The sequence below is a fragment of the Acanthaster planci genome, linkage group LG14 (genome assembly GCF_054643075.1).
Source record: "Acanthaster planci isolate LZ-2023a linkage group LG14, COTS_SCS, whole genome shotgun sequence".
NCBI lineage: Eukaryota > Metazoa > Echinodermata > Asteroidea > Valvatida > Acanthasteridae > Acanthaster > Acanthaster planci.
In genome coordinates, this window is record NC_141790.1 from 572,729 (window position 1) to 584,117 (window position 11,389).

Below are 11,389 nucleotides of genomic sequence, written 5' to 3' on the forward strand. Positions count from 1 at the left end.
TTTTGGAATTGCACTTTTACTTCATTAAGTCAACAGCAGAATACATGTAATCATGAACTTTCAAATCATAATTCCTGAGGTAGGAATGATCACAACGGGCGAGTTGCGCGTTAGTGAATTGCATGGGGCAAATCACTAAAAGAAAGAAACATCGTCAATTGGGGTTTTGACTCCAGATTATCCAGAAGCTGTAATAAGGCTTCAAGAAAGGACAAGAATGTAAGTAATGGAAAAACGCAGGAAATTGTTGATACAAGAGTGATTTTTGCAGGTTAGGGATATGAAAAGTTTCCTTGAAAATATGCGTTGAACATTTGGGGAATTACACGTACTTCTATATATGTGTAGGAGGTCGTGAACTTATTAAGGAAGATTGTCGTATGCCACTTTCTTCACTCTCCTCCGTTGGACAATGTAAATGCACACCAGGAGCAGAACAGCGACAGCGGCAGTTGACCCCAGGACGATTCCAATAATCTTCCCCGTGTCATTCGGTTTAGCCTGGGTAAGGGGCGGGGTGGCAGTGGAATCGGTCGTTAAGGTCGTAGGTGCTGTCGTTTGGGTGGTCGTTGGTACCATGGTTGGCTTAGTAGTTGGTGGTGTAGTCGGTTTGGTTGTCGGTGCCGAGGTTGGTTTGGCTGTTGGTGCCGTGGTTGGCTTGGTAGTTGGCGCCGTGGTTGGTTTGGTAGTTGGTGCTGTGGTTGGCTTGGTCGTCGGTGCCGTTGTTGGCATGGTTGTCGCTGCCGTAGTTGGCTTGGTTGTCGGTGCCGTGGTTGGTTTGGTTGTCAGTGCCGTGGTTGGCTTGGTAGTTGGCGCCGTAGTTGGTTTGGTAGTTGGTGCCATGGTTGGTTTGGTAGTTGGCGCCGTAGTTGGTTTGGTAGTTGGTGCCGTGGTCGGTTTGGTTGTCGGTGCCGCTGTTGGTTTGGTTGTCGGTGCCGTTGTTGGTTTGGTTGTGGGTACCGTGGTTGGCTTGGTAGTTGGCGGCGTGGTTGGTTTGGTAGTTGGTGCCATGGTTGGTTTGGTAGTTGGCGCCGTAGTTGGTTTGGTAGTTGGTGCCGTGGTTGGTTTGGTTGTCGGTGCTGTTGTTGGTTTGGTAGTCGGTGCTGTGGTTGGTTTGGTTGTGGGTGCCGTTGTTGGTTTGGTAGTTGGCGCCGTGGTTGGTTTGGTAGTTGGTGCTGTGGTTGGTTTGGTAGTCGGTGCCGTGGTTGGCCTGGTAGTTGGTGCTGTGGTTGGTTTGGTAGTCGGTGCCGTTGTTGGTTTGGTTGTGGGTGCCGTTGTTGGTTTGGTTGGGGGTACCGTGGTTGGCTTGGCAGTTGGCGCCGTGGTTGGCTTGGTAGTTGGCGCCGTGGTTGGCTTGGTTGTCGGTGCCGTAGTTTGTTTGGTTGTCAGTGCCGTGGTTGGCTTGGTAGTTGGCGCCGTAGTTGGTTTGGTTGTGGGTGCCGTGGTCGGTTTGGTTGTGGGTGCCGTTGTTGGTTTGGTTGTGGGTACTGTGGTTGGCTTGGTAGTTGGCGCCGGGGTTGGTTTGGTAGTTGGTGCTGTGGTTGATTTGGTAGTTGGTGCTGTTGTTGGTTTGGTCGTCGGTGCCGTTGTTGGTTTGGTTGTCAGTGCCGTGGTTGACTTGGTAGTTGGCGCCGTAGTTGGTTTGGTAGTTGGTGCTGTGGTTGGTTTGGTTGTCGGTGCCGTGGTTGGTTTGGTTGTTGTTGTCATGGTTGGTTTGTTGTTGGTGTCGTTGTTGGTTTGGTTGTTGGTGCCGTGGTAGGTTTGGCCGTTGGAGCTGTTGTGGTATGTCCAGTACCTGTTAACAAGGAAACAAACATTTCTGGAAATTGCGGCTCTTTTCTTCGGTGCGGTTTCCATGATGCCCATTATCTGAGGATGATTGCAACTCTTCAAAAGTTATGATTTACATTTTTTCGCAAAATATTTTTACACCAATGTTTTACTTACTTGAGACAAGGAGGAAGAAAAACAGAATGAATCCAGGCACGTTTATCTTCATCTTGCAGCGATGAATCACATTCCCTTCAATACACCAATATGGACTGTTGCTCTGGTAATTTCGCGTGGCCAATTGGTGGGTTTACCTTACCACAAAGAAGTGGCTCCAACGATTCACCCTGTGAAGTAAACTTGCTCGCTCTCCTAAGTTTGCCTTGGTACTTACAAAATGATAAAACTCAGGTTCCTTATCTGTTCATGTCGGCTATATCAACGGATTAAAAAATCCTCCTCTTGCTTGTTATCAGCAGGGCTAGGGGCCGTCTCAACAACATGGAGCTCTCATAATAAGCAATAAGTTGGAGTAGCAACAGCTCTCCCTCCCTGATCCAGTGGCAGAATTAACTTGGATTCGTTTTACGGGGGTATTTGGTGCACCACATTTTCTGGCGGGGGTACGTCAGGATCTGAATTACCTCGTTCTTACGGAGTAAAAGGTAAGACACTAGCAAAGGTAGACTACCACAAGATATTTCGTTGTCTAATTTATGAGCGGGTGGGGAGCACGGGGGGGGGGGTTACAGGCCGTCACGGGGGGGGGTGCCCCCATGCCCCCTGAGTGACGCCGCTGCTTCGATCCCCTATTGGCTAAGTGCAGGTTATTTCAATTGTGACTTTGTGACAAAATACAGATAAAAAAACACCTACCGACGGATCAGACCTTGTACATCCCCCAAATATCCTGTCCCTCTACAAGTGCCAAAGAAAAATGAAACCATTGTGAAAAATACAGCAGCGGAAATCAGAGAACGCTGTCGTCGAAATTCCCCTTCATTTAAAATCGGCTAAAACCAGAGCACGTCGTCATGGTCATTGTGTGTATGCGCGCCGGGAGGGGGTATGTGCGAAAAGGGTAGTGGGCGTCTGTAAGCAGGGTATATTGTTTCATATGCGTTCAACATGTTTTTTTTTATAATAAAAGTGGTACTTTTCAAAGTGGACAGTATTGGATTATTGGCGGCGCATACCGCGTGCCAATGCAACTCACCTACCATGGTAACTCACCTACCACGTGCGAACGCTCACTCACTCACTCACTCATTCACACACTCAGTCACTCACTCACTCACTCACTCACTCACTCCACTACCCACCCACCCACTCACTCACTCTAGCGTCCTGGAATGCCATCGTGTTTGATGATACAAGTTTTGAAGCCAATGCTCAAGTTAAGTCATAAGAAAACGTTTGTACCGGAAAAAGCTGCTATTGCAAAAAAGTGACAAAGAACCTCGGTATAAATAAGACCTTGTGGGCAAGTGTTGGTAAAAACTCACCGTAGTCAACTGCATCTCGCAGGAAGAACGGTTCAACGTACCGCCAGATGGCAAAAGACGGTATTTCAAGCCGTCACGTTGTGCCCTTTACGCCACGCATAAAACTGAGAGTAGGTCACTTTATATTTTCCCCTTTTCTTTTTGTGGAGTCCATACCAACCGTGCAGTCTTTATCGAAACAAAATATAGATATCTGTTCTTACCCTTACCTAGTGGTGGGAGGATAAGTAGTTGTCGTTGGCCTACGAAGCTCTGAATAGAGGGATCCCAATACGACGCTTTATAGCGTCGATCTGCGCACTTCTTTGTTTGAAAACGAGGCTGTATGTGTCAGCGTCAATTCTTAATACGGTCAGACGATTGAAAGTAAGGAGTCAAGACACAAAATACATAGAGGTATGTTAAATTCAGACTTTTCAGGCTTCAAATATTTTTGGAAGAGTCTTTAAGGATGACTTGACACATAAAATCAAAAGAAAATAACGGCAATTTACCGCGAGCTATAACGCACCTGCGATGGTCGTGTATCTTGTGCAGTGGGCGTGGTTTAAACTGAAGTGGTGTCACACTTACGAACCGAATACTGCATGTACTGTGTCGACTCCGCGGACGCACGCGTGGAAGCTCAACAGAGAGAGCCTCGCCTTCGATGCGCTTAGGCGCAGACGGCGCTAATGTCAAATTCCTCTGTTTGGCTGAAGTTGCTAGTCGAAGATTTCTGACTGATATCGGGCTTGTAAGGCAATCGTTCGTGACAGGAACCAGAATGCCGGCTGTGTTCATGCGAACATGTGCAGCCACTACGTATGGTACTTGTGTTGTAAGACCGTTGCTCAGTATAGTTGCGATCATATTTTCCAAATGCAAACGAGACTTTTTGCCCCAGTTCACCCCGCGCGCGTAAACTGTGATTTATCTACTTTATCCCTTTTTGTTTCTGGATCTCGGTTAGTGATCGCCAACGCTGGTTCCCCCCATTCATCACAGGCGGGCTCTGGTGTCAGCAAACCAGCTACCAATCACTGACCAGACCCAGATCCGTGTGAAACAAACAGGTCCTTATTTACGTAACATACTTGTATGTGACCTTTTAGCAGAAAAAGTGCACGCGTTGTGCACTTTTCAAAGTGCTCATTTCTGGATTACGTAGAGCAAGAACTACCATTTACATAAGCGAATTACTGTGCTTTATGGTGTTTGACGGAACAAAGCCAAAACTAAAATATAGAAATGGACGTACAAGTGAACACCTGAAAACAACAGGCGTACCACTCCTTGGAAAGTCTGTCTTTCCCACACTGCACTCCAAAGGCTTGAAGTTGAAATTACAAAGGAATAAATGTGCATGACGGACGAACTTTAAAATAATCTACCAGTCTTTATAAAATTACTCTTTCCCCCACACATGGATCAGTAAAATGCCTGATTTTAAGGTTCCCTGTCCCCACTTAAAAAAAACCAGATTGGAATTATAAAGTCCTTTGAACTTGTCACTTTATCGGCTCGAAAAGGTGCACGAAATCGAAACAGTCTTCATCACTGTGGATTTTGGACGTTGCACATTTTGTGACGTATGCAGCGCGCGTGACCGTGACGCGAAGTTCATCTCTTTGTTATCTTCCCGCTTTTTCTGGTCGAAAGACTAAAAATAGATAGCTGACGCAAATGTGTCCCACGATTTGTCAACTTCGCTGTGGTTCTTTCTCTCATGAGGCCAAAAGAGGCTCTTTCATGGCTATTAATTGTACAATGGTTTACAGTGTAATTTTTTCTCTTCCAAATCTTATACAATCAGACATCAATCACACAATGTTTACAAAATTGATTTTTATTTCGTGCATAGGAAGGAACATCTCTTTTTCTCAAATATCATGAAGAGTTGTAAAATGGAATATGAAATGACAGCGAAAAATCTCAGAAATCGTGAACAATACTTGGAGATTAAACAGTTGCAAAAAAGGCAGGCACTGATGGGCAAACCATTTAATAAATTTACATTCTTAAGTCTAGAAAAATTGTCAATTATAGTACTTCAGAACGATTCATTGAAATTGAGGCGATGTTTTACAATCCGACCGACAACGCGTTTTTATTGCAAGCTGGCATATCTAATACCTACCATGAGAATATATTTATGTACTTGACTAGATGCAAAAGTGTGTTGAACAACGCATTTTCACCAAAACACATGTACATTCAAAGATTAACCTTTTACAGGTGATAGGCCTACTTTCTTCCATTTGTATGCCATTATATTTTCTCCTGTTACTGCGAAGAAAATCACTACATGATACATTAAAGCATATCCACCCAATTTCTTTTCATCAGTGTTAATGATTTGGCTAAAAATGACCCCTTTACTTTCTCAAAGTCATCCACAGGTAAATGTTTTAAAATCTCTGTCGCAAACTATTTCACAAAGCAGCAAAAGTTAAGGAAAGACAAATGTATAAGTTTGGCTCTTATAGCTCTCCCCGGACTTGAGGGGTTTGTTCCTTTCGTTGAGGAAATAATGACACAATGTAGCATTATTTTACAATGGCATGACGTTCGTGAAGAAGAACCACGTCATTAGTGCGAGAATACAAAGCGCCGCTGTGATTGGAGGGCTGTTCCCTGGTACTCGCTGATTCCTGTCGTTTGCCCTACTTTTGGACTGGCTCCCATATTTGGAGCTTAAGTGAAAGAAACGACTACTTGTGAACCCCTCTTCGAATTTGCCTGATAACCTCTGCATAAAATACACCCTGGCTACCAGGCAAAATCAACCAGCGGTTGACAGGCGGTCGATAATGGAACTTGGGCCGTTTTCCAATACTCAACTTCGGCTCCGTCTCAGGCTTCAACTGTTTTTTACTTGCTGACTTTGAACCTGTGAGCGCAGTAATCAGTCTAATAGTGCCACAGAACATCAAATAAGATGAAAAAAAGCCCAAAATTATAGTAATCCGATGTAATTTAAACGCTTCAGGCCCACAATCAGGGATTGGATTTGGAAACGAAGCATGAGACGGAGACGAAGTTGAGTATTGGAAACGGCCCTAGTCCTCTTATACTTGACTAGAGGTCGCCCTGTTTCGTAAGTGCATGCAGTCCATCGAATAAGACAGTACTGACTAAAAGTGGGAGGTCTAGCAGTTGCGAAAAGTTAACCCCAATTTGAAGAATTCCTCTATTAGTGAACGTAATCTTTGTCGCTTTCGAGATTTCCGTACGATATCCCCTTCAGCCGCCGCCTCCTCACCACGTACACGGCAACTCCGATGATGATGACGACCGCGGCCAACACGCCAATGACGATGCCAGCGATCTTGCCCCCGTTGTTGGGGCTGGGCTTGGTGGGCGGATGATCAGTGGGCGCCCCGGTGGACGGATTTGCTGTCGTGGGCTTCTCCTTGCAATGTTCCACTGCCGTAAAGAAAGCACTAGTTAGAATGACACATTGTCTTCTCGCCGAAAACTTCAGCACCTCAAAGACAGACTACCAACCAAAACGCCTCACCCTATTTGGGTAGTGACTATAGTACTACACTAACTCGCTCTCACATTACAGAAACATGAAAGACAAGCAACAGGCCCAGTGCCGCTACCAATACAAAAACTGAGGCTCTGCTCAAAGGGCGAATGGTATAAAACCTCATAAAGGTGGGCGTGTGCCCATCCACTTCAAAGCATTTCCCACACAAGTCAGGCGAAAAGTGGTTTCCCTTGCGGGCAACTGTGTTTACATTCGGAGCAATGGTAGGCCGATCCCTTTGCCCGTTTCACATTTGGAATTTTTGTCGGAGCAAACATTGGTCTGATATTGACCAAAAACAAACTGATAAGGGTGAACTTTCTACCCATTATACAATTTACTTGGGATAAGAAGGCCTTAAAATCTGCAACTCCCTACAAGTATGCTGTACTTGAACTTTGTTTAACTACATGACAATTAAAAACCCTGAAGACTTTTGGGTTTTATTCCATAACTATTTGCCAATAATATTTTGTACATCCTTTAAATTTCCAATGCATCTTCGAGCCTGTTGAGCCGAAAACATAGGCCCCATTTACTGTCCTTACCGTCGCCGAATGTGCCATTTGCAAAGTCAGCGTAAGGCTGGAACATCATGTGATCTAGAATGAGTGTCACTGGTCCACGGCTGAACCTCATTGTCTGGCACCCAAACGTCTTCCCGACTGTGCCTTGGTAAACATTTGGAAAAACTCCAATGGCTTCCTTTCCTGTTTATAAAAACGAAGAGAAACTCCTAATAAAACACGGCAAATGGGCATCATTGCAATATTTTCGACGAAGTACAACACTAAGCATAGAATTACAGGGGTGGATCCAGGACAACCGCAAACCATGCTCAAACATTCACATGCCATACATTGTATACAATGGAATTGGTACCCTTACTGCAGTTATTTGAAAAAAAAATTATTTCCCTTCTTTAAAAACTTTTTTTGGTCTCAGAGCGGGGAGGGGGCTCAAATCCCTCACCCACAGGATCCTCGCCCGAGTTACATAAATGCATTGATTTCCGACCCGGTGCTTATTTCAGCTGCAATGTTCAAGCTTTTACATGCCAACAAAGCGCACTGAAACTCACCGTAATCCACTACATTCCGCGGGAAGAACGGCTCATAATACTTCCAACCCACACTGAGGAGGCCCAACTCGTAGTAGACTTCATCGAGAGAAGTGATTACAAACTGTGAAGTCAGTGCCACTGAGCCAGATGCGTTGGAGCCGGGGACGTCGTACTGTGTTTTGATGCTTAAAAATCTCTGGACCTCGTACCGGCAAAACGACCCGTTAGCGGTCCACTCAGCTCCCGTGGCGTTGAAGTCCCCGCCAACGTGAATGATTGCCTCGCCCCTCTGTAGGCATCAACATGAAGATTGGGAAGAACGGCAGTGAGTTGGGAATCAACCCTTGGAACACGAGTGTTCAGCGAGCTTCGGCTCCGTATTAGAAACTTCTTCAGCCGGTATTAATTAAACCGACGCTACTTCTAAAAAGTCCTTCATTCGCTTTCCAAATCCCCTGATAATCGTCTCTAAATCTAACGGTTTCTTTCAGCGTCTGACTCAGTCAATCTTTGAAATATTCATCTTAGTTACACTCAAATGGATGGAGTCATGGAGGAACAAGTTGTTACCAAAATAACTATGCCGGGAGTTGATTAAGTATAAAAAACACAAACAAAATACCTTATTGTCCGTGGTGTTATATTGGATTATCAAGGTTGCATTCAGGACGAACAGCATACACACATCGGTACCATTTCTGACCAGATAACTGCAAAACCACAAATGAATTTGAAAATAAAATTGACATCGACGATCCAAGTTTGTATGTAAGCCTCACAGAATTCCGGCACTGCCGAAACAGTTTTCCAGGATTACGTGAGGGGCGGACGCAGGGGTGGAATTAGCCTACATAATGGGCGTTGCCAGAAAAGGGACAAGCTCTTGGATGGGGACTACTCGTCAAAAGCAAACCATTTCTGGTGAAAGGGGGGACTACAATTTCCAGGTTTTCCTTTTAAAAAATTCCCCGTGTGAATTATATTCCACGGGCAAGAGCTCTCTTGCCCTGCCCCCAAGTGACAACCAAAAGGTGTCGTGATCGCTTTCTCCTTTACGATTTTCCCCTTAAGGGGAAGAACAAGTGACAGTATTCATAATACCCTTGTGTGACGTGTTGCTTAGATGGAACCCTCACGTTTCCAAAACAGCCTATCGTAAAATCTCTCCCTGTATTTGCAACTCAGTTTTTATCCAGGGCAGAGGAGATTGTTGCACATCATCCCAATACAAAAACTAAAATATTCTTCAAAATGATGGCAAAACCTGTGGCTGGTTTAGGCGGTCTGAACATTTCAATGATTTATTAAAAAAAAAGGTTTGTAAAATCCAAATTTCCCCAGCCTAAAATCAATCGAGTCGATGTCATAACCTTATCTTAATGTCTACAAAATTCAATGTCATTTTTTCGCTCAAAGAAAATCGCCGCTGCTAGGGTTACCTAGGTATGACTTTTCTTTGCTCGGATATGGTAGTGGCCGCTGCTTCGGTGGTGGCAAAGGTAGAGCCGGTTCCATTGGACGTGGTGTTACCAGGTGTACTGGTTGGATTTATTGGGGATTCGGTAATATTTCCAGGCGTGTGTTGAGAGGTGGTGCCAGGTAGGGCGGTGGATCGTCGAGCGGTCGTCTTCGGCGCCGCAGTGGAGTGATGGGCGGTCGTCTTGGGCGCTGCAGTGGTGTGATGGGCGGTCGTCTTGGGCGCCGCGGTGGTGTGGTGGGAGGTCGTCTTGGGCGCTGCGGTGGTGTGATGGGCGGTCGTCTTGGGCGCCGCGGTGGTGTGGTGGGAGGTTGTCTTGGGCGCCGCGGTGGTGTGATGGGCGGTCGTCTTAGGCGCTGCGGTGGTGTGATGGGCGGTCGTCTTGGGCGCTGAAGCGGTGTGATGGGTGGTCGTCTTAGGCGCTGCGGTGGTGTGGTGGGAGGTCGTCTTCGGCGCGATGGAGTGTGGACCGGTGGTCTTTGGTACACTTGTATGTGAAACCACGGTTGTTTTCTTGGGCGGCTGCATGGTTGCTCCCGAAGCCAGTGTCACAGCTGCATTTGGAAAAAAATATTTTGGACCAGTTATTCAAGAAGATCTTTCTAAATGAATAATTCATAGCCACGAAAAATAGTACTCATAAGTTTTAGCTAGTATCTTTCAAAGTGTCGTTCAAATATAGCCTCATGGAGTTTTTCTCTTACATTCTTTTTCCCACATCAATAATTATCCATGCTTTACCGGAAAACTGAGGGTACAACAATGTATCACCAAAGAAAAGCAACTAAAGGCCATCAGAACCTTTGTAAATGACATTATTTAACACAGAGCAATGTAACATTAAGGTTTTCGACCGAGGACGAAATCACAGTTATAGTAACTGAGAAGGCTCAGCATGAAAAACCAATCTACAATTTGAAACAAAACTTTAATATCAGGTCAGCTCGAGAACATAAAGGTGGATTTCCTGGTGTGCATTGAAGAAAGAATGCCACGGCAGCTACCCTTTAAATTAAGCTCCAAACCAGTCATTGACTCAGCCATCAGCGCACGAACAGGAAACGCGAGGTTCCTGCATTTACCAGCACCGTGAAAGTGGCACAGGTGCCTAGGTGGCAGGAGAGCTTTAATAACACGACATGAAAGGCCCACAAGGCCTGCAGTCCTCTTATTAAACTAGTCCTAATTTAGAGTGTGCGGGTGGGATTGACAACCCACAGTTTACATCTAAGCATTTTTGTTAGTTACCCGGGATCGGGTTTGCAATCAGCGAATAAATAAGTTTATACAAAAAACATTTGGCATAGTTTCGGTGAGAAGTGTAGAGGCTTTCAACACCAACTGTAGGAAAATACCGACATGCCCTGCGCCAACACACGCTCTTTAGACTGTCTGCTGGAGCGCAGCTGTTAAACGGTGCTCTGTATTTTGGTAGACAAGAATGAGATTACATGTTGACAGTCAACGACTCTCTTACCTCCAGCCATCGCCAAGAAAAGGCAAAAGAATGTGACGTTCATCTCGAAGTGTTGGCGGAATTTCCCCTTTGCGAGTCGCAGCTAGATGCAGTGGAATCAGGGCGTGCCTGAGCGCGTGCACCGGATATTTCGACACTGCGCGAGACGTGCAACGTGGAACAGACCCCGCGCTGTTTGGTTTCGGTATTGCGTGCCGGCTGTGATCCATTGCCCAATACCGTGCAAGGATTTTCGGACTTTGGCCAACCGTAGCCAGCCACCGTATTTACCACCGAGATAACCTTACAACCGATCAGGCAACTCTTTCCAAGTCGAACAATAGAAGTTTGCTTGTAGACCCATCACTCTCCGGTCAACACGAAGGGAACACATGTTGAAACGCTAAAGTAATTAAGCACCGATGTATTTTCCTAAACATCATATCAATACACGCTTGAAGGAAGACGTGTGGACCGCGTGGACTTGTACCCGTTTGTTTGTGATTAAGTGAACTTGGGAAACCAAACCTCGACAGCCCCCTTGTGAAAGAGCAAGAGCGCCAAAAATGTTATGGATACATGTCCTCTGAAATCGGACCAC

General features: G+C 45.6%; 1 protein-coding gene across 1 annotated transcript; it reads right to left on the bottom strand.

Moving 5' to 3' along the window:
• Nucleotides 1-5,087: 5,087 nt before the first annotated feature.
• On the bottom strand, nt 5,088-11,004 carry LOC110977940 (uncharacterized). The gene is made up of 6 exons (XM_022232487.2): nt 10,810-11,004; nt 9,295-9,886; nt 8,478-8,565; nt 7,874-8,144; nt 7,341-7,502; nt 5,088-6,683 (listed from the first exon to the last, which is right to left on the bottom strand). The coding sequence occupies exons 1-6, from the start codon at nt 10,850-10,852 to the stop codon at nt 6,451-6,453; spliced, it is 1,389 nt and encodes a 462-aa protein (XP_022088179.2). The 5' UTR covers nt 10,853-11,004; the 3' UTR covers nt 5,088-6,450.
• Nucleotides 11,005-11,389: the final 385 nt, after the last annotated feature.

What these genes read in the sequence shown, in the direction of transcription:
- LOC110977940 (XM_022232487.2), bottom strand. Translation starts at nt 10,852, where the DNA reads ATGAACGTCACATTCTTTTGCCTTTTCTTGGCGATGGCTGGAG. An exon ending in ATAACACCACGGACAATAAG is followed by an intron (nt 8,145 to 8,477) that starts GTATTTTGTTTG and finishes TGATGCCTACAG; the next exon opens with AGGGGCGAGGCAATCATTCA. An exon ending in AAATGGCACATTCGGCGACG is followed by an intron (nt 6,684 to 7,340) that starts GTAAGGACAGTA and finishes TCTTTACGGCAG; the next exon opens with TGGAACATTGCAAGGAGAAG.